Genomic DNA, 24,219 nt, shown 5'->3' with positions numbered 1-24,219 from the left:
CCAAGCAATAAGTTTAGCACAATGTATCTACTAAGATAATTCTTTCCATAAATACTTTCAAATTCCACCACTTTGGTGGAGTCTTTGCAGACACTGTCAGTCAACTTATTTTATCTTTCCACTATTTCTCTTTTTCCCTAAGGCCTGTGAGCAGTGCCTGTATCCAATTCATCTCTTTACTTCCAATGGCTGACACAGCATACAAACATGCTCTCTCTTGGCCTCAGTCCCTCCCTCCACTGACAAACAAATGCCATTTTCTCTACAAACAGGATAAACAAACAAAGAAGCTGGCTTATAAGGATCTAAGACAATGCACTAGTCAGGAACGATGAACACAGCAGATAATGAAAATTAGATATAACAGATAAGAAAAGTGTGGGAGTGAGAGGCAACCTAGGGTAATGGTTAAGAGCTCTGGCTCTGAACTTAGAACATGACTCAGGTCCCATCTTCACTGCTTACTTTCTCTGCGATCTTAGACAAGTTACACCAGCCTTCATTTGAAATAAAGATCATAACATTTTTAACTTATGAGGTTGTTATAAGTTATTATAACTGTAATAATACATGGAGTGTACTCACTAATGTCTGACCCCTAACAAGTGTTCAATAAATGAATAATAATATTATCATTATTATGATAAAGTCACCACATGTTTATGTAAAACAGAATATATCAGAGACAACTGAACATTTCAGAATAGAGAGTCTTCCCCAATAATGCAGAGGAATTCTTTATATTGCAATGTTTTCAGAGTAAGACAGATATCTTTTTTCTTCATCTTTTTTCCAGGGAACCATCTAATACAAAATAAACTTTAAAAGAAGAAACTGTCATATTTCACAATTCATCCTCCAAAGAGCAGAGCATCACAATTCTTCTCTGATAGAAAGGTACATTTAATAGTGTAAATTCATTATTAATAAACCCGAGATGATGGCTTTATTTATTTGCAAGTCTGCTTGCTCCTTGGAGGTAAGAGGGCAAAAAAAGCCTTCCTGTTCTCAGAGGACCAGACCCAGTTCATAGAGCTCAGGAACAATTTATGAAACAGAATATCTGCCACATTCAAACAAGTATTTGGCACTCATCATTTTTTTCCACTTTAAAGACACCCTGTGTCTAAGCTATTTTGATATTGTTTATCCCTACTCCTTAAAGAAAGCAGCTTTAGGATCAGCAGCTGATATTGGAAGATAATTCAGAAAAACTTAGGCTTAGCTGGGATAAGTCCCTTTGTAAACATGGAACACTGAGCTCTCAGATGTCTATTGACTAGGAGCTTTAACTGCTTATCAGCAGAATTAAAGGAGGACTAAGGAAAACAGCACAGTATGCCCCTCCAAAAAAGAACAGTAACTACGGTGTTCAGGAAGAGTTCAATTTTGAAATGGACGCTACAGACCTGAGGCCGTAAAGGACCGTTCCATCTGGATGCAGGCGGATCATGCGGTTCTTGACAGTCACTCCGTGCACAAACGACTTCTTATCGTTCAGGAAGTAAGTATCGGGCACCCAGAGCTGGTCTGCCACTCTATTGTCCAGAGTCAAGTTTAAAGGTATTACATTATAGGACAGCCTCTTATCTCTCCAAGCTTGCTGGAAGTACATTGTCAAGGTATAATCCTGTGAAATTGAGAAGATAAAAGAAAAAAAATGGTTATTTTGTACATAAATGGACTTGGGAGACAGGCAAACGCTTCAGTATTCACAAGAAAATATACACAACCAAATACCAAAAACATGTATTATTCACATATAGGCAAATATTAATTTACTAAACCCATTCTTACTGAGCCCGTACTATGTGTCGGGCACCACAGTATATACAGCAGTGAAGAGAGCATATCCTTGTGAAATTTATCACACATTATTCAGGAAGAAAGATGGTAAGAAATAATTATTTAATAATTAATTTGTCTTAAAGTGCGGTACCCAGGATTGTTTTAGGTGGAACATAAATACAATTGTAAAAAGTGGTTAATTTATTACAGCAGTAATTATAAGAGATTATAATGAGAATCTCAATCTGTCTGATCAAAGTGAGTTTCCTAGTGGAGGTGACATTTATACTGAGACTAATGTAGCTTCCCCCCTATCTAAAAAATATTAGCTCAGTTAGTATTTCATGAGAATTTTGGGGATTCTGGATCATCAGGCTAGGCTCTTTTGTTTTGAGAAACTGTGCGTTGTTATAAAGTGAGCACTGGTCTTGGAGTCACAGGCTCCAGCATTTTCCAGCTATTTCTAGGAGTAAATTTACATAACTTCTTTTCACTTCAGTTCCTTAACTATAAATGGGCTTTTAATATATCCCTGATCTATCAGAAGATTATTATGACAATTAAATATATAACTCAAATGCAGTCTGTAAACTACAAAAAGCTATAAATTATGAATAAAGTATTTACATACATATTGTGACATGTTTTCTCCATTAGACACCTATGGGTACAATGTAATTGCTCTTTCACCCTCATTTGAATGACTAAATGAAGGACCAAATATTCATTTGAAAAGGATAATTACCATTCTATTTTAATATCAGTTCACAATGCCCTACTTGAGGGCTTTAAAAAAAAAAGAAAACTAGAATTATGTATTAATCACCTCTGCAACCTGAGAGCCAGCACAGTCCTAGGGCACAAATAACGAATGAATGGATATCCAATATGGTATGCCTATTGGATTTCTGCACATACCTGCCTACTTTTGTGGATAAAATACACACTTCAATCTCTGTGAAGTCCCTGAGTTTTTCCAACCCTTGCTGAGATTTATACATCTTAATTTGGCTATGCAATTTTAAAATATGACTTGCAAGGTATTACCTGCTAAAAACATTAAATAGCTTCATAGGAAAAGTATAATCCTCCAGCAAAAAATTTAAATATTTTCCCTGGTTTCACAAATATACAAATTTTTATCTCATTCAGAAGTCAGTGTAGAGCTGACTTCTGAATGAGAAGCACAGAATCAAACTTCTATTCTAACAGAAGAATATTAATAGCCTAAAGGTATATCAAAACATTGTAGGTGAAATTTACTTGAGTGGATTACTTTAGTCAGTGCTCTGGACTGCTCCAGCACACTCTGCTTTATTAAAGAATTAGTCTGAGGATCTCTAGCATAGCATCCTGATTTATAATAAAAGCTAACTTGAAGACTTACGAATTCTATAACTAGAGAACAGAAAATGGATCAGATACGTTTTTTACATGTCTCTATGTTGCAAACGGCCTAAAAACTTGGCCATAAATAAAATAGGCAATTTATATTGTGCTTGAGAGAACACACTTAGTGATTTCTGATTCTTGGAGATAAAATGGAAAATTCAGTTATTATCTTTATTAGAAGATGAAGCTACATAAGCCCTCTTAAGAGTTAGGGGAGATAACACAGTTTGGAAGGTGCTGGAGCTTATCAGTCAGCTGAGATGTGTTTGGACACAGGAAATTGTATTTTCTTTGGGGCTAAGTAAATGGTAATATTGTGAGATCCAGAGTCATATGCTAACTCCTGTTATTTGTCAGCAAGGCAGTGCCTGCTAAGAAGTGCCCCCAGACAGATCCTGGTGATTCTGCTAACTGTCGCATCAGTTTTCATTCCTTTTATTTTTAAATGACACATCATGACACTGTCAAGAAAGGAAGAGGTTCCTGAATCGAAAAAATGTTACTGGACATAAAAGGAAACAATGGTTCTGTGTTCTACCCTCTCTCCCAGACCCTCATGCCCCCAGGATAAATGCTTTGAACTTTTATGTAGAAAACATCTTTTACACCCATCTAACAAGCCTGACTTCAGGAAGCTGCATCACCGTTGGTTTATTCAAACTGAATAACAGCAAGTAAACCAGTTCTGGGTGCTCCACAATCCATGGCATCACCATGCAAGAAGCAGTTAGATAATCAAAACTAAAACCAATTGACTTTCAATGCTGAGGAAGATGGAGTAAGCCTACTTACTACAGGCTCTCTCTCCTGCTAATCACAACCAACCATCCTGGAAAGAATAAAAAAGCCACCATCTAAGGACTGTGCAAAGTGAAAACTAATAGGCAGATGGGTAGAGATCAAAATGTGAAGAAAACCCATTACAACAGTGAGCTTCTTATTTATTTTTTCTGCCTCTTTTATCTTCTTAAAGTAACACACACTCACACAAACACAGCCAAAAGCAAAAATAAATGGAGAGATATACCAAGTTCCTGGATTTGAAAAGTGAGTATTGTTAAGATGTCGATTCTCCTCAAATTGATCTGCAGATAAAATTTAAAAATTTAATCCCAATCAATATCCAAGCAGGATTTTTGTAGATATGAACAAGCTGATCCTAAAGTTTATATGGCAAGCAAAGGAATGAGAATAAACAAAACAATTTAGAAAGGAAAGAACAAAACTGGAGGATTCACACTACCTAATTTCAAGACTCACTCGGAAACTACATTAAGACAATATGATAGTGTAGTATTGATAGAAACATAGATCAACAAAACAGTAGAATCTAAAAATAAACCCACACAAATATGCTCAAAGATTTCTGACAAAGGTAGAAAGGTAGTAGATTTGAGAAAGCATAATATTTTCAGCAAATAGTGTGAATCAACTGGAGCGTGCAAATGTAAATAAATAAGCAAACAAGTAAGCAAGATAGATGTCTAAGTTAGTGTGAGATCCACATATTCACTATTGTATATGTGAAATTTGTAAATGTGACACTCCCACATCCCAAAGGTAGGTGGTCTCCAAACTTTAAAATTGTACATAAGTAAATATGTTGAACAAGGCCCCCAAAATAAAACAAAACAACAACACAACTGACCATTTCAAGTGCTGATGATGATGCAGAGCAACTAAAACTCTTACACATTGCAGGTGGGAATACAAATAATCAGCCACTTGGAAAACAGCTGGACAATCTCTTACAGAGTTAACATACATTTGACATACAACCTAGCAATCCCACTCCTGTGTGCAAATGTTCAGAGCAGCTCTTGATACATGCAACATCATCAATGATTTTCAAAGAAAGTTAAGTCAAAGAAGGCAGATTCAAAAGAATACACATTATATGATTCCATTTATGTGAAATTTTGGAAAACGTAAAACTATAGGAACAAAGAACAGATGAGTGCTTCTCTGTTATTTGAGGTGCTGGAGAGGTTGACTACAAAAGGACAGCATGAGGAATGATTTTGGGTAGCAGAACTGCTCTGCATCTAAACTGTAGTGGTGGTTACACGACTCTAGGCATTAGTTAACTCATAGGACTATACACCAAAATGAGTGCATTTTTCTGTATGTAAATTTAAAAAACATATTTAAAAACTGCTTAAACAAAACAAACAAACAAAAAACCCCATGATCTCTAAGGTCAGACACACCCAGGTTCTTACCCCAGTACTTTCATGGCCATCTGTCATAACCTCGGTTGAGGTACATGAGTCTGTTTCCAACTCAAAAGAAGAAACTGAGGCTAATTAAATTAGGAATTGGGGAAAACAAGAGCTGCTTTGACACCTGGAGGGGGGTGGAGTACAGCGATGCTACAAAATAAGTCATCTCCATGCATACCAGGGGACACATGGCCCCATCAGGATGCACTAATAAGATTACCACTAAATGGTTATAGTTTCACAATTCCCCATGTGTACAATGAAGCAGTTGGACTACGTAGTTTCCAACTCCACCCCTAGGAATAAAACAATTCCATTCTAAGAAATGCTTTGCCACCCCTGTGTTCAAATGCATCTCGCCATTTCAAAATCTTCTAAACATCTAAAGTACTTTCATAATTGTTTCTTGCTGTCTTTGTAATTCATTCCCAATTCCAAGATTCAAACTCTTCCTGTTTCTTTGGTTTAGTGTTCTACAAAATATATGGTATGAAATAATTTGTGTATGTGTTTATTATCTTTTTTAACTCTATTATTTTGTGAACTTCCTATTCTTTTTTTTTTTTTTTTTTTTTTTTTGCGGTACGCGGGCCTCTCACTGTTGTGGCCTCTCCCACTGCAGAGCACAGGCTCCGGATGCGCAGGCTCAACGGCCATGGCTCACAGGCCTAGCCGCCCTGCGGCATGTGGGATCTTCCCGGACCGGGGCAGGAACCCGTGTCCCCTGCACCGGCAGGTGGACTCTCAACCACTGCGCCACCAGGGAAGCCCTGAACTTCCTATTCTTGCTCTACGAACATTTTTCTGTTTACCTCCTGTTACTGTATATTTGATAGGTGGATATCAATCTACATAAAACATTTTATTATTTTGCTGTTTCCTTTTAAAGTTATTCTTATAGTTTAACTTTATAGTTTAAAACAAAAAAATATCAGTAGTTCAGAGGGCTTCCGTATACTTTTCACACAGCCTCCTCTAAGATTAACATTTTGCATAATTATAGAACAATATCAAACTAGGATATTAACATTAATATAATACTATTTACTAGACTACAGACCTTATTAGAATATCACCCGTTTATTCACTAATGTTCTTTTTCTGTTCCAGGATCCAGTCCCAAGATCCCACCATGTATTTAGTTTTTCTGTTCCTTAGCATCCATCAATCTGTGAGAGTTCCTCAGTCTTTCCTTGTCTTTGATGATGTAATGCTTTCGAAGAGTACTGGTCAGTTATCTTGTTGAATGTCTCTCAATTTGAGTTTGTCTGATGTGTTCACGATGAGACTGAGTTTATACAATTTTGGCCAGAATATCACCAAAGAAACACTGTATCCATCATATAACGGGTATATGATGTCAATATGTCTTATTATTGGTGAGGATATTAATCTTGAACAGTTGGTTAATGTAGTATCTGCCCCATTTCTCCACTGTGAAGTTACTATTTTCCTTTGTAATTGATAGATATCTTGGGGTAGGTACTTTAGAACTATGAAAGCAATAAGGTTATTAGGCTGACTTCTATAATCACTGTGTTTTGGGGTTTTGCATACTTTCCAAATTTCTATTTATCTTCTTTCAACTCAACCTGAATCGACATATTCAGTCAGTTGACAATGCTTAACTATTAATAAGACAAACCAAAAGAAGTAAATACCAACATAAGCCATTTAAGGTGTTTTACCGTCAAATAATGGGAAATACCTTCTTGAGGCTCATTCTCTCCACCTACTCCTTTCACAGATTAGTGGCATCATTCTGGCCACAGCACGTGCCTGCTTCCAGTATAGACTTTCACTCTGGATGGTGCAGCATCTTACCCTGGTCTCAAGCCTGCCAGTTGCACTTGGGTGGTGTATATTCCCACCTCGACTTGCTTCAGATTTCTCCTACCTTCATTTATGTCTATGGTTTTCCATATGCTTTTTCTTCTCTGGAGACCATTTCCAAGCTTTCCTTTTTTTTTTTTTTTTTTGCAATGCATGTTTATGTATATGGGAACAATTATAAATGTAATTATGTCATTTTCCCTAACTTTGTGTTTTTTTTCCTATTTCTCTGTTTGGGGAGAAGATGGTGGTGTAGGGGATTGGGTTCACAGGTATTTGGTCTGCCATCTGAGGACATAAAGACGCCTAACAGTTACTTTTTTAATGATCAGGGTTTTTACGGTTTATTTTCATCACTGATAATGTGTGGGTTGTTTAATTTGCTTTACCTATTGCAACTACATCTTCTAAGCTTTGAAAATTGCTGCGGCTGTCCTAGAATCTTGAGCTTTGGTGATTAATCTTGTTTCGTGGTCTTCCAGGTAACAATTTTGTCTCCAAAATTAGATATGTTCAGAGAAATATCTTCTCTCTCTGCTCAGGATTTATAATTTTGAAAGAAAATTTAAAAATTTAGCTTCATCTTATTATCCCTTGTTGAAATAACAACTGAGTCTAATATACTATCATGTGTTACTTTCCTTTAACTTATGCTAGATTGATTCTGAGCTAAGAATCTGAGCTTCTGGCTTTTGTAAGATAGGGCTAATGTATTTAAGGAAGTAAAACCTGTGATTATAGGATTATATTATAGAAACTGTGAGTGCAAGTTTAATTTAAACAAAATTCAAGTTTTGTGTGAATAAAACTCCATGACAGTTTGTTCAAATAGCACATTCATAGCTTTTACTATCATTCTTTGCATAGCCTTTTAATTTGGGGCATGTTTAGAAAAGTCTTTCATTATTTTTGTTTGGCTTTTCCACTTTTAAAAAAGGTGACACAAGAGTATTGAATTCCAAAGGTTAGGATGCCAAATTATTTCCCTAATTTAAAACTTCTGTTTTTACTCCCTCATGGGAGAAAAGACATTACATCTGATGAGGAAATTATCACCTAAATAAACACCATAGTAAGACAGAGTAAGCACATTCATAGTAATTACACAGTAAGCATATTCTCAACATCATAAGCTGTTACCCCCTTGAAAGCAAAGATTGTCCCTTATTCCTGTGTATATGACCAATACTGTGCATACTTTCTGGTAAATGGTAACAACTACCATTACCTGTGAAATGGTATAAATTTCCTTGCAAATACTTGGGAGTATGTACAGAGGTCTCTAATCTGTGCATACCCTTTGCTCTGATATTTACATTCCAAAGGATATTTGTAGAAAATAATTAAGCAGTACAGTCTGACAGCTTTATCTCCAAATATTACAACTCTCTTACTTCTGTTTCCAATGCTAATAACCTAGTCTCAAACACCATTACTTGTTAAGTGATTATAATGCCACTGTTACTCAGTGGGGACTGCTACTGTCTCCTTGCTTCTGACCCTTTTCCTCTCGTGGTGGTAGGAACGAAAAACAGATCACACGTCTACCTTGGTTAATTATCACCCAAAGGCTTTTCATTGCATTCAGAGTAAAACACAAACTTATGACTTTGGCCTTTAAGTTCCTATATGACCTGGACTCTGCACACCTCTTTGATCTTACCTACTACCTGTGCTCTTCCCTCACCTCACCTCACTAAGACTAACCACGCTAGCTTTTCTTCTCTTTTACAAATATTACAAGCTTTTTCAGCCTTAACTTTGTCCTAACTAGTGACTAACTGGAAAAACTATGTCCCCAAGTGTGGTTGGCTCTTTCTTGGGACTCAGAGCTCAACTAAAATGTCAAATCTATTCAGTGGGACCGTCCCTGACCATCTTACTCCCAACCCCATCGAACCTTATCACATCCCCCGTTTTTATTATGTTTATAGCATTTATCACTTTTTCAACTAATCATAATCATTTATTGGTTTACTTTTTTATTTTTCATTTCTCTCAACTAGAAGGTAAGTTCCATGAAAATATAAAGCTTTCCTAAACTTGTTCATCACTGTAACTCCATGCTTAAAAGAGAGCTTAACACGTACTAGCAATAAAAATCTATATATTGAAAAATGTGAAAGAATAAATGTAAGACAATGTACATTTATTCCCCTAAAATATGTACTACTATATTAGTAATAAAATCAAAATTAGTAAAGACCTAAATGTTCATCAGCATGAAACTGAGTAAATAAAACATAGTACTAATATATAGTGTAATATATGCAGGAATTAAAATAACATTGTAAAATATTTATTGACATGAATAGGTATTCTCAACATACTATTAATATATTACTATATATTATTATTTTTAAAGAATACTGAAAAACAATAAGCACAACGTGATTCCATTTCAGAAACATACAGGTATATATTGGGGAAATGTGTCTAATAGCAAACATAAATATTAACAGTGATATCTCTTTATGGCAAGATAAGTGATTTTCAATTGTTTTTGTTTTGTTCTATATATTTTTGTTTTATAAATATAAATTATTTATGCAACAAAAATTATATAACCAATTCCTTGTTGAATTAAATTATAAAAATAGAACCTAGCATTACGAATATGTCTTCACTCTCTGCATATTTTAGAGCTCAGCATGAAGAAAAAGGAAATATACTCATAGTCACAAATAAATGAGAAAACCTAAGCCTTTCAGCTTGTTATTAACAAAGCACACATCTCCTTTGTATTGACCAAAGGATATTGCCTAGAATCACATAAGAAGTAAGAGCTTTAAGTGGCCACTATTCTTTCTTTTGAAAGTTCACATTTAAGCCATCACTGAGAAGCAAAAATCCATCCCTATTTTTCTTTCTAACCACCAAAGATGAGATCCCAGAATCTTCCTTTGGCACTAACTTCAGTCTTCTTCAATCTGTTAGGAAATTTCACTTTATTTCTAATGTAAAGCCTTCATATCTGTTTCTTATTTAATACTCAGTGGAGATGAACACACACACACCTGTTCACTCTAGTTTTAGCTTTAATAGCATCCTCTACACTGCACTGGAAGTTCAAGTCCACAGATTCTTCTACAAAAGCGTTCAAGGAGATGCCACCATTTGTATAGTCCCAGCTCCTTACAAGGCTTTTCCCAGTCTTTTCTAGTCACTTCACCTCTTGCTATCTGTTTCCTTATCCACAGTGAATGAACTGAGATAGAGTGAGGATCCCTGTTTAAGGGTGTCAGGTGTTCCAGGATTCTGTCACTCCATTTAACTTCAACTAATCATCTTCCTGAAACTTTTGCTTGAACTGAATTTTTCTGCATTCCAACAGACAATCTTTTACTTTCCATTCTGCTTATTATTCTTCCCCATGCCCCTCCTTTGCTGCTTACCCCAATCATACCCATCCTCTCAGCATTCATGAGCACCCTTACTACTTCTCCCCATCACAGTCCATGTTCATCCTCTGACTCCTTTAATGTGGTGGTCTGTAGCATCCTAAGCATTGTTGAATTGAACTGCTACCTCTTATAATGTTATTTAGAGGAGACAGGAAATCTCCCAACTAAACTGCACTGTTTTCTCTGAAGTCAGAAACCATGCCGTCATCTCTTTACAAGTGATCCAAGCATCTTGTCTTTAACACAATTGATCCTTCATGAATATTTATTCATGGGCACAATAAAGCTTCTTCTCACTTCTTCACTCTTCCTGCATGGGTTTCAAATTTTGATTCTTTAAACCTCTTTACTAATCACTATTCCTGAATCCCCCTAGAGATTTGTTCTCTCCACCCACTGGCATTTGAGAATGAGTTTTCATTCTATCCTTTTTCCACGTTTCAAACACCCTCAGAGCTACTGTTGTTCTTTCAGTTTTTCATAGCTTCTCTAGTTCTACTAGAAAAGTCCCCAGGGCTGGGGATGAGGATTTCTGAAGGACACAATTTATCTGTCCAAAGCAAAAAGAACTCAGAGAGAAGTGTGAATATTCCCACAAAGCCTAGCTCTTTAAAATGTTTTCCGTCTTCCACATCTCAGCCCACAAATTGCTGATCCAATTATAGGTCATGGTAATATTTCCACATTCTCAACCTCATAAACTAGAATGTAATGGAGTAAAACTCAGCTCCCCCTTAATAGAAGCCATCACACCAGATGTTCAGTTGCAATATTTTGGAAGAAGCACATGGTAGCAGCTCTAATTGCTAGAGACACATTTAGGACACGAGAGCTGCACCAAAGACCACCCATAAGGGAAATCCAAGATTGGAAGTGATTGATTATTTTCTTGTATGTGAAACTACAACACACATGGTCAATGCAATAAGCTTTCCCACTATTTTTGTTTAGCTCATTTTGTATTTTATTACAGATTCACCTTCTCAGTTATAATGGGACTCAATCTAAGGATGGCTAAAAAATCAAGCAAGTATAACTCGTTATATCTGTCTCTTATATTAATACATAATACCCTCATCAGGGGACTCAGTTCACCCTGAGATAATCAACATTAAACATACACTTTGGGGTTTCCCTGGTGGCGCAGTGGTTGAGAGTCCGCCTGCCGATGCAGGGGATACGGGTTCGTGCCCCGGTCCGGGAGGATCCCGCATGCTGCGGAGCGGCTGGGCCCGTAAGCCATGGCCGCTGAGCCTGCGCGTCCAGAGCCTATGCTCTGCAACGGGAGAGGCCGCAACAGTGAGAGGCCCGCGTACCTCAAAAAAAAAAAAAAATACACTTTGTATGTATGATTTGTTTTCTCATTTTGTGCTTTTAAATTACTCTATAACTTTATCTCAAAGAGTTATTGCTTTAGAGAATTTTGCATTCTAATTAGCCTGTCCCTTATATATACCTTATATCTACCTAACCTTGGCCCTGGGCTAAACCTTTTTACATGTATTATCTCATTAATCATCACAACAGCTCTGTAAATTATGCACTAGTTCTCTAGGTACTAGCTGCTGTGAGACCTTCATGCTGCTTACCCTCCCTGAGACATCCTGCTCTGTAAAACAATGGAAATAATAGTTCCCAGTAATAAGTAAATTTACCCAAGGAAAGTAATTAGCAGAATGCCTGGCTCATAATAAGTGCTCTACAAACATTTGCCGTTATGATGCTCATTATTCTCATTACTGCCATTTTCCAGGTGACACATCTGAAACAGAGAGGTCAGTGACTTTCTTATGTCATTCAGTCAATAATTTTCTAGGTGTTGATTTGTCCAGGGGGCTCTCTGGTGATGGAGCCCATGTTCTTAGTACTGTATTGAGCTGCCTCTGGAACACTCACCTCCTTGTCAGTTTCGATTGACTCATCATTTCCCAACATTGCATTTATTCTCCTTTACCCCCTCCAAAAAGAGGGAGAAAACATACCTCGACCTAACTTTCTATCTACACAGCCATATTTACAGCAACAAAAAAAACTAGAACAATTTTGGGCATACGTAAATTACAATATTTCTTGGTTGGTGGGGTGAATGTTGATTTTGAGAACTCTCTGGGATTTGATACTGAAGTTGTGCATACAGGCACATGCATGTGTTCCGGAGTACACATAAAGAGACCCAATTTTACACAAAAGGTATTTATATCAACCCACTTTGATCTCGCAGAATGATGAAAACATCTCTGGTTTTTGCAGGGTGTATATACCTTACTACTGAGAAGTCCAAAGTAACCAGAGGGACTGTAGGGTAGTATGTGTAGTAATGTACTTATTCAGACGTAATTCAATTGGAATAATATTTCTAGCCAACTAAAACATGTTCATCCTAAGCTGAGTATTTCATACCCACTTCAGGAGGTTTGTTCAACAGAATGGTGGCAATGATTACTTAACTCTTAAATTAAGCTGCAAGAAATTCCATTTTTTTTTGAGTTGAAAAATGTTTGAATTTTGACAGTTTTATATGGTTCAACCCAAATATATGGTAGCTGGTATAAGACTAAAATTATTAAATTTATTTGTCTAAAATTAGTAATTTTAGGTTCTAAATAATTTGCAACATACACTCATACATCCTATTTTTGAAGAAAAAGCTTATGATTTTTATAATTGCATTTTTTAATGGTTCTGAAATTTGTGTTCAGAATAAAACTGATATAAACCATTAAAAATGCAATTATAAAAATACTAAGGTTTTTGTTTTTCAAAATTAGTATGTGTGAGCATTCCCTTTTCATTTTTTTGTCTTATCTTAGTGATTCCTAAAAAAAGCTACATTTATAGGAAAACTTAATACTAAAAGAAAATTACATTACTGTATAGCAGACACTACCCTAGAGTCCTTAATAAATTTTTGTCTCTTTCCCTTCCTACACTCACTCAAATTAATCGTTTTCACATCTGTTAATAACTACATGATGCAATCAATTGTACCTCTAAAAATCCTTTTTATTAGGAATTAATGTTATGCCCTTATGCCCACCATTATAAGAGTGATCTTCTTAGGATGTATCTAGTTTTAATATCTCTGAGATCTGGGTGCGACTAACTAAAAGTTGGCTAGTGAAAAAAGTTGGCTATGTTTGTTTTCTGCTATGGATTCAGAGAAGGCAAAGTGTCAAGGCACCAGTGGAGGGAGTCCGAGGGGGCAATGGAAAGAACACTGAATTGGAAAGTAGGAGACATGATTGAGGGCTTCCTCCATTACTTATTATCTGATGGTCTCAGAGAAGGAGCTTAACCTCTCTACATTTCAGTTTTTGCTTCTGTGAAATGGGATTACCAATACTGTACCTGAGAAGCATGTACCTTGTAACTTTACCCCAAGACACACATCAAACATGATATGTAAAAGCTCTCATTAATGTCTATATGTGGGAAGCAGCATAGCCTAATGTTTAGGCAGAAGGTTTCTGGATTCCAGAGGGTTGGTTGAAATTCCAGCTCCACCACTTACTTCGTGTATAATCCTTGGCACATATTTTAATATCCCAAAGCTTGGGTCTCCTCAACTGTAAAATAATGATTACCTCATTGGCTGCTGGCAGAAATAAATGAAATAATATAAATCCAAACCCTGATGATCATAGCACTCAATAAGTAGGCAGTGTATACCATTAAAGCATTAATTTAAGAGTGTTGATTTTTATTAATTGTTCATGAAAAAGTTAAAGAAAAAGCCAACAGGAAAAATGATTGCATTTGCTAACTTTGCTGAAAAGATAAAAATTTACTATTATTCCCCAGTTTACAACCAAATGAATGAAAACTGTTATAAGTAAACAAAATGGTACAAAATTATATCGGGGCTCTCCCAAGAAGGAAAAGCCCAGGACCTGATGGATTCACTGATGAAGAAAGAATTTAAAGAAGAATTAACACTAATCCACCCCAAAATCTTCCAAATAATTGAAAAGGAAGGAACCTGATACCTGATACTAAAACCAGGGGGATTTATTCCTGGAATGCAAGAATGGTTCAACATAAGAAAATTAATCAATGCAATATAACACATATAACACATTACCAAATGAGGGGGAAAAGCCATGTGATTATTTCAATTGATATAAAAAAAGCATTATATAAAATTCAATACTTTTTCATGATAAAAACACACAACAAACTAGGAATAGAAGGAAACTACCTCAGTATAATAAAGGCCATATATGACAAGCCCACAGCTAACATTCTATTCAATGGTCAAAGCCTGATAGCTTTTTCTCTAAGATCAGGCACAAGACAAGAATGCCCACTTTTACTACTCTTATTCAACACAGTACTGGAAATCCTAGCCAGAAGAATTAGGCAGGAAAAAGAAATAAAAAGCATCCAAATTGGAAAGGAAGAAGTAAAATTATCTCTGTTCACAGAAAACATGATGTTATATGTAGAAAATCCTAAAGATTCCAAACACACACAAACACAATAACTGTTAGAATAAATGAATTCAGCAAAGTTTCAGGATACAAGATCAAGACTCAAAAATCAGTTGTGTCTCTATACACTAACAACAGGCAATCCAAAAAAGAAATTAAAAAAAAAACTCAGTTTACAATAGCATCAAAAAGAATAAATTATTTAGGAACAAACAAAGGAGGCAAAAGACCTGTACTCTGAAAACTACAAAATGTTGTTGAAAGAAATTAAAGAAGTCACAAAAAATTTGGAAGACATCCTATGTTCATGGTTTGGAATGCTTAATATCATTAAGTTACCTACAGTATTAATGCAATCCCGATCAAAACCCAAACAGTGTCTTTTGTAGAAATAGAAAAATCCATCCTAAAATTCACAAGGAATCTCAAGGGATCCTGAATAGCCAAAATAACCTTGAAAAAGTAGGACCAAGCAGATGGCCTCACACCTCCTAATTTAAAAATGTGTTACAAAGCTTCAGCAACCTGAACAGTGTGGTACTGGCATAAAGACAGATACACAGACCAACGGAATAGAATGGAAAGTCGAGAAATAAACCCTTGTATATATGGAAAATTATCTTTAACAGGAGTCCCAAGACCACTCAATGGGAAAGATATAGTAGTCTCTTCAACAAACTATGCTAGAAAAAGTGGAGATCCACATGCAAAAGAATGAACTTGGACCCTTATCTTACACATATACCAAAAGTAACTCAAAATGTATTAAAGACCTAAATGTAAGACATAAAAATGAAGACAATACAGGGAAAAGCTTCACAATATGGATTGGCCAATGATTTCTTGGAAATGAGATCAAAAGCATTGGCAACAGAAGCAAAAATATACAAATGGGACTATAGCAAACCTAAAATGCTTTGTGCGTCAAAGGACACAGTCACTAGAGTGAAAATACAACTTATGGAATGAGAGAAAATATTTGCAGATCATATATCTGACAAGGAGTTAATATACAGAATATATAAAGAATTCCTACAACTCAGCAATAAATAAATAAATAACCAGACTGAAAAATGGGCAAAGGACTTAAATCGACATTTCTCCAAACATGACATACAAAAGGCCAATAAGCATATAACAAGATTCGAAACACCACTAATCATTAGAGAATGCTAATCAAAACCACAATAGATATCACCTAATATCCATTAGAATGTCAAAGGAAGGAAGGAAGGAAGGAAGAAAGAGAAAGAAAGAAAGAAAGAAAGAAGAAAGAAAGAAAGAAAGAAAGAAAGAAAGAAAGAAAGAAAGAAAAGGAGAAAGAAAGGAGGGGGAGAGAGGGAGGAAGGGAGGGAGGAAGGAAGGAAGGAAGGAAGAAAGAATAAAAAAGAAAGAAAGAAAAAGAAAAGGGAGGAGGGAGGGAGGGGAAAAAAGAAAGGAAGAAAATAACAAGTGTTGATGAGGATGCAGAGAAATTAGAACTCTTCCACATTGTTGGTGTGAACGCAAAATGAAGGAACTGCTATGAAAAACAATATAGTGGTTCGTCGAAACATTAAAAATAGAATGACTATATGATCCAGCAATCTCACTTCTGGGTATATATAGACAAAAGAATTGAAAGCAGGATCTCTAAGAGATATTTGCACACTCATTTTCATAACAACATTATTCACAATAGTCAAGAGGTGGTAGCGACCCAAATGTTCATTAGCAGGAGAGTGGTTAAACAAAATGTTGCATAAACAATGGATTAGTTTTCAGCTTTAAGAGGGAAGAAAATTCGGGCACATGCTACAACATAGATGATGCTTGAGGCCGTTATGCTAAGTAAAGTCACCTAATCACAAACAGATTCTGCTCATGTGAGATATCTAAAATAGTCAAATAGTCCATTGAGACAGAGAATAGAATGGTATTTACTAGGGGCTGGGAGGAGAAGGAAAGGTAGAGTTGTTTAATGGGTACAGAGTTTCAGTTTTGCAAGATGAAAAGTGTCCTGGAGATTAGGGGCATAACAATACGAAAATACTTATTGCTACTGAACTGTACACTTAAAAAAGTATATTAGGGAAACTTAATTAACTAAGGTATTGTGTGTGGAAAATGAAGAATCATTTTGCAGAGAAATGATCACTTGCTTTATAATTTTGGATTTCTACATATTTATTTAGTAAACCTTCTCATTTATTTTTTTCACATCTTTATTGGAGTATAATTGCTTTACAATGGTGTGTTAGTTTCTGCTGTACAACAAAGTGAATCAGCTATATGTATACATACATCATCATATCCCCTCCCTCTTGAGCCTCCCCCCCATCCCTGTCCCAGCTCTCTAGGTGGTCACAAAGCATCGAGTAGATCTCCCTGTGCTATGCAGCTGCTTCACTAGCCATCCATTTTACATTTGGTAGTGTAGATATGTCAAAGTTACTCTCTCACTTTGTCCCAGCTTCCCTTTCCCCCCACCCCGTGTCCTCAAGTCCGGTCTCTACATCTGTGTCTTTATTCCTGCCCTGCCACTAGGTTCATCAGTAGCATTTTTCTAGATTCCATATATATGCGTTAGCATATGTATTTGTTTTTCTCTTTCTGACTTACTTCACTAACATGAGATGTTATAAAACATAAGAAAAGTTAGAACTATTCTTTGTCTCTCCTTTTGCACAGATGCACTAAGTAAAGAACTCAATATCACAAAGTCTCTGTTGCTAGAGGGTACAGAGAGATTGGTTTCAACAAGTTAATCAGGAAAATCACATATATGTATATAATCGCCAAGGAAAACTGCATATATGACTAACTGACATGACACCATTGTTATTTTTAAAAACTCACCTTGAATAACAGATTACTTACACATCACCATTCTATTTTCAAACCAAATTCGTTGAGTGATCACTGCTGTAAATTTTGACTTTTTCCAGATGTGGTACCTCTGATGGTGGTCTCAAAAATGATCTTTGAAATGAGTGCTATTGAGTTTTAAGAATCCATTTTCTGTCTATGGCACTCTGGTCAGTGGTGCACAGTATTATTAAGTACATCAAAATGAAATTATTTACAAGATGCTTCTTGTGTTTTTTGATCCCCATGAAGTTTGCAACAATGGATCATTAATCTGCTATTTACAGAAGAACAACTTTGCAACAGATATCAAGGATCAGGGAATAGACTAACAAATATCTCACATAGATTTCAATAAGCATTTGTTATGGTTGACTATAACACATACTACATCACATTATGTGTCCTTCTTTCAACCCAATTTGTCTTATGCATACTTGAAAGGGGTAGAGCTCATCCTCTCTTATTTGACTATTTTTTTCCCTTCAATCTAAGAAGTGATTTTTATAGGAAAAGTGAAAAGTATGAGGAAACTGACACAGAGAGACGGGAAGTGCTAAGTAGAGCCTTTTCAATACTTTAGACGCTTATTTTTGTTCTACTCAGCATGGGATAGGCTCATTCTCTCTGAAGCAGCATCCTCTGGAGAGATCTGACAGTATTAACAAAAAAGGACATTTTTAAAGTAAGTACAGATCACTGCTTTCATACTTTTGACAAGCTTGTAGAAACTGAGAAGGCCAGTACGCCGACCCAGGCTGGAGCAAAGAGAATGTGCTTAGCCGAGGCTTCCAAGAGAATACCTGATGTCTGAGATGAAACAGAAATGCCTATGATCACTTTTGGAAGCAAAGCCAATTTTTAAAAAAATCTGAGATGAAAGTGACATTGGGCACAGAGCTTTACCACTGCCTCTGTCTGCATCAGATATTCTTAATATCCACTGAATGCACCAACAGTCTGGCATTTCTGGGGCTGCAGTGGAATCCCCTTCCTTTGTGAGTATAATCACCCACCACATAGCTGCCTTCTGTGAGTGTAGAGTCAGTACTTGACAAGTCTTTTTAAACTGTAGGCCCTGACACCCCCACTAGTCTTGGCCATGCATGATGTACAGGCACACCTCTCAGGAGCCTTGAAAAATGGTGTTTATTGGTTTTTATTATTATAAAACTGATTATAGAAAATTTGGACACTATATAATGTGATGAAGAAATTTTCATATGATGAAGAAAATTTAAATAGCTCAAAATATCACTATCCAGAGTAACCATGAACACATTAGACCTTTTAGGCAATATTTTCAAGGCAGTGCTCTTAGTATTACAAAGGTAGGATCTTATCCTACATGGGCGCACACACACACACTTCTTTTTTTTTTCACTATTTTATTTAGTTATTTATTAATTTTACCATCTTTATTGGAGTATAATTGCTTTACAATGGTGTGTTAGTTTCTGCCGTTTAACAAAGTGAATCAGCTATGCGTATACATATATCCCCATATCCCCTCCCTCTTGCGTCTCTCTCCCACCCTCCCTATCCCACCCCTCTAGGTGGTCACAAAGACCAGAGCTGATCTCCCTGTGCTATGCGGCTGCTTCCCACTGGCTATCTGTTTTACATTTGGTAGTGTATGTATGTCCATGCCACTCTCTCACTTCATCCCAGCTTACCCTTCCCCCACCCCGTGTCCTCAAGTCCATTCTCTATGTCAAACACACTTCTTAATCCTTGTATTTTAAAAAGCCAAGCCTGAGACTATTCTTCCCAGCCCTCCCCACCCCTTCTCTCCTCATCTTTTTGAGGCCATCAAATGCAAGCCTGTATAGCATGTCACTTTTAGACCACAGTGGCCCTCTCTCTTCTCTTTCCTGACCCTGGGGAATGACAGAGCCCCAAAATAGAAAGAAACCAAGTCTCTGAGTGACAGCATAAATGAAAGCTTCCTGTTAAAAAGGGAACAACTTGGGCTTCCCTGGTGGCGCAGTGGTTGAGAGTCCGCCTGCAGATGCAGGGGACACGGGTTCGTGCCCCGGTCCGGGAAGATCCCACATGCCGCGGAGCGGCTAGACGCGTGAGCCATGGCCACTGAGCCTGCACGTCCGGAGCCTGTGCTCCGCAACGGGAGAGGTCACAACAGTGAGAGGCCAGCGTACCGCAAAAAAAAAAAAAGGGAACAACTTCACTGGTTTGGTCAATGAGTGAGAAATGAACCTCTACTGTGTTACGTCACAGAAACTTGGAGGTTGATTATAGAAGCTGGTGTTAGCCTAATGCTGCAGAGATGAATAAATTCGCCAGATGTTTACCTATTAAATTCATAGGTCATGACAGAACCGGAGTTTCAATGACTGGATTACCAACTTCCTGTGCAGCCTCCAACAAGAGGAGGCCTGCAGTCTCCTCTGCAAACTGGACAGAATGATGCCCATCTTGCAAGACTATTGTTAAGAATGAAAGAGCACGTGTAAGTGTGTCTGTGCCCGGTACAAAGTCAGTGTTCCGTATTGACGGTTATTATTTAAACAAGCAGATTAAACAAATGATAACTGTTCTTAAAAGGATGCCTATTGTTTTTCCTGTATCAAACGAAAAAATAGATATTTTCATTTTCTTATTACTTAGTATATCATGCTGCACCTACTTCTCAAGAGGACTTGAGTTGACCAAGTCAAAAACACGTCTGCCAGGAACCAGTGTTGAAGCAAATTAGATATAATAGAAGTGTTAAACGTGGTCAACTTTGGACCATTAGTACCCTTCTTAAAATTTATAAAGTGCTACTGGTATTCATTAAGAAATGCATAAACGTTTACAGTGTGATGGGGAATGTAATAATGCTTCTCATTTTAGTATATTTAAAATGATGGGAAAACATTCTGTCACTAAGCTAAAGGGTTATCAATTGGGGTTTTTAAATCAACAATAAATTTATACTTCCAGTCTTGCCTAACAGGAGATACATGACAGAGGAAAAACAAATATGAAACAGCATATACTTACATAATTATGTAAATATACACCTCTTTAGGCAACAAATGTGTTTAACTGAATACTTGGTTACCTATCATGTATTAAGTGCTAATGCCAAGTATAATATACAGGCCCATTTTTCAAATACAGTATTTCATGTACTAAATCTAGTTTCCCCCGAAAACACAGACAAAGGCAATGAGGGGAACAGAATCACATATTAAATATGGTCATACTAGTGAAGAAGCCTACTGGCAGAGTCATAGTGAGGATAAGAGTAAATGTACATAAAAGCTTTGGCACAGAACAGGAGTAAGTCTCCTTCTAATAACGACACTGACTTATTTCTGAAGGTAAAAGAAACTGCCATAGATATACCAGGGTCCTATGGGAAACTGAGTTACTCTACAGCAAAAGAAATGTCTGACTTCACCAACATGAATATATAAATGACAATTAAAAATATGTGATGCACTCTTATACATGGCGCAAATATCATTTAGAATAGGCCTGTTCTCTGCATCTTTTTTTTCTGTGAAAGAAATATATCTTACCTCACTGAAAGCCAAAGCACGTTAATAATGTACAATTAATTCCATCCCCAAACCTGGTATGGACCATGGTTAGCTTTAATCCATTCAAGGAACTTTAATGATAAAAATGTGGTACTAGTCTTAGTTGTACATTTTGACCCCATGCATTTTGAGGACAGAGCTGTCCACGTGCTTTCAGTGCCTAATTCCGAACTGAAAATCAACAGTCTGAAACTAGAATGACTTAGACATTCATCTTTCCCAGACTCCAGGGTAAATGATCCAAAAGGCAGCAATGGTCCTGAATCCCCAAGTCATTACAGGGAGTCCAATTTTCGGAACTGGGAGACTCTTTGGAGTCGTCTTCTAAACTTACTAAGAGGAAAATGAAATCCTGAAACTTGTAATTCTTCCCGTGACCATATAACCACTTAAGGGATGGGTGGAGACAGATCCCAAGGTACTGCACCATGCTATCTTGTACTCTCTCCCCATTCTCAGCTTCATCATGAATAGTAAGCTTTGCTGCTTTCAAACCTTCTCTTTCAACATTAAAATACCTTCTGAGGATGTGAGCAGGAAGGTGGCAAATGAAACATGTCCTTCACAAAGTGTGCATTTGTGCCTGGGTTTCAGAGATTTAGAAAATGAAACTATATGCTTTCTACAAAAAAAAAGACCTGCCAAAACTCTTCAGCTACATCTATCCATGTATTGTTCCTGTCTTCTTTTGGTTCCACATAGCAGGGTTCGTTGCTGATTGAAAGACAGAATTTTAGATGACTTTACAGCAAGATAGTTACTGTGACAGTTTTCAAAGTCCAACACCATTTCTTCTCACTTTAATTCTTCTTTCTCAAGCGTGGCTCAGGGGCTGTCTCATGGCAGAAAGCAGAATCTTTACTGTATGTTAATACTGAAGCTGCCTTCTCTATACAAATTAAGTCGATCTTTGGGCCCCTGACAAGTCTATCTAGATCACAGTAACCTTCCCCTCTATAGTGTTGAACCAAATCCTATCCTTAAAAATAGGTGGTGCCCCAGAGGCATAGGCATGATCATATTACTTCTTTTAAAGCACATACTTTATAGATTTGTATGTGATAAACATTCAAAGATACCTCCTTTGGCATACAAGTCCTTTGATGAAATATGCCCTATTGAACACAGAAGTTCGAGAAGATTATTTTGAGTTGCATATTTTGCTCCATATTTAATTGCCACTTACAAAGGCTGAAAAGTAGACAGCAACCATTCTGTTTGACTTTAGAATCTCTAGACTTTTGTAGAATATTTCCTACTTGACTGTGCTAGGAATTTTCACATATACCATCAGCCTAGCCAAAATGTATTCTACTCAACAATAGTTCCACTAAGATGTTTCTCAAGAAAAGTGTGCCATGGTCAAATGTATTAGGAAAAATCACCTGCACCCCCCTCGGCCACTCCCTCACAGGGTGAGGCAGGGATTCCAGTGTTGGGAGCCCAGTTAGAAGAAGTGATACATTTCCTCACTGCCCTCCTGTTCTCTTTGTGAACAACATGCGTTTTCCAAGAAGTTAAGTGAAACTAAGGACCCAGTTGGTGGCCACTGAACAGAGTGAAGAGGGAACAGAAAGTGCACAGTCTCTAAACTGGAAAATAATTTAATGTGGTTGAGGACCTGAAAGATGTCCAGTGTAGCTGAAGTACAGTGAACTGGAGGGACTAAGGGGTCAGCAGAGGCCATGATATATATATATATTTTCCTTTTTCTCTTTTTATGAGTGTGTATGTGTATGCTTCTTTGTGTGATTCTGTCTGTATAGTTTTGCTTTTACTATTTGTCCTAGGGTTCTGTCTCTCCATTTTTATTTTTGTTTTTTTAGTATAGTTCTTAGCACTTGTTATAATTGGTGGATTTGTTTTTTGGTTTAGTCGCTCGCTTCTTTCTTATTTTTTTTAAAGTACTTTTTGTTTTTAATAATACTTTTTTATTCTTTATTTTCATAACTTTATTTCTTTTCTTTCTTTCTTTCTTTCTTTCTCCCTTTTCTTCTGAGTCGTGTGGCTGACAGGGTCTTGGTGCTCTGGCTGGGTGTCAGGCCTGTGCCTTTGAGGTGGGAAAGCCGACTTCTGGACACTGGTTCCTCAGAGACCTCCCGGCTCCACATAATATCAAATGACAAAAGCTCTTCCAGAGATCTCCATCTCAACGCTTAGATACAGCTCCACTCAACGACCAGTAGCTACAGTGCTGGACACCCTATGCCAAACAACTAGCAACACAGGAACACAACCACACCCATTAGCAGAAAGGCTGTGTAAAACAATAATAAGATCACAGACATCAAAAAACACAATACCGGATGCAGTCCTGCCCACCTAAAGACAAGATCCAGCCTCACCCGCCAGAACACTGGCAACAGTGCCCTCCACCAGGAAGCCTACACAACCAACTGAACCAAGCTTAGCCACTGGAGGCAGACACCAAAAACAACAAGAACTACGAACCTGCAGCCTGTGAAAAGGAGACCCCAAACACAGTAAGTTAAGCAAAATGAGAAGACAGAGAAACACACAGTAGACAAAGGAGCAAGACAAAAACCAACCAGAACAAACAAATGAAGAGGAAATAGGCAGTTTACCTGAAAAAGAATTCAGAGTAATCATAGTAAAGATGATCCAAAATTTTGGAAATACAATGCAGAAAAAACAAAAAATGTTTAACAAGGACCTAGAAGAACTAAAGAGCAAACAAACAATGATGAACAACACAATAAATGAAATTAAAAATTCTCTAGAAGGAATCAAT

At 36.9% G+C, this 24,219-nt stretch overlaps 1 protein-coding gene across 2 annotated transcripts in view; it reads right to left on the bottom strand.

Annotated features, from left to right (window-relative positions):
* The window catches only part of GABRB2 (gamma-aminobutyric acid type A receptor subunit beta2), a gene marked incomplete at both ends in the record, with an annotated part of 288,520 nt that overhangs the window by 190,639 nt on the left and 73,662 nt on the right, over positions 1-24,219 (bottom strand). For both annotated transcript variants that reach the window (XM_081231212.1, XM_081231213.1), the window contains one exon: positions 1,410-1,630. In XM_081231212.1, coding sequence (XP_081087338.1) covers positions 1,410-1,630 — 221 coding nt within the window. The remainder of the gene's footprint in view (positions 1-1,409; positions 1,631-24,219) is intronic.

The sequence above is a fragment of the Mesoplodon bidens genome (assembly GCF_964165515.1).
Source record: "Mesoplodon bidens genome assembly, chromosome: 4".
Classification (NCBI taxonomy): domain Eukaryota; kingdom Metazoa; phylum Chordata; class Mammalia; order Artiodactyla; family Ziphiidae; genus Mesoplodon; species Mesoplodon bidens.
The sequence above is the reverse complement of the archived record's forward strand: the minus strand, read 5'-3'. Positions and strand labels throughout refer to the sequence as shown.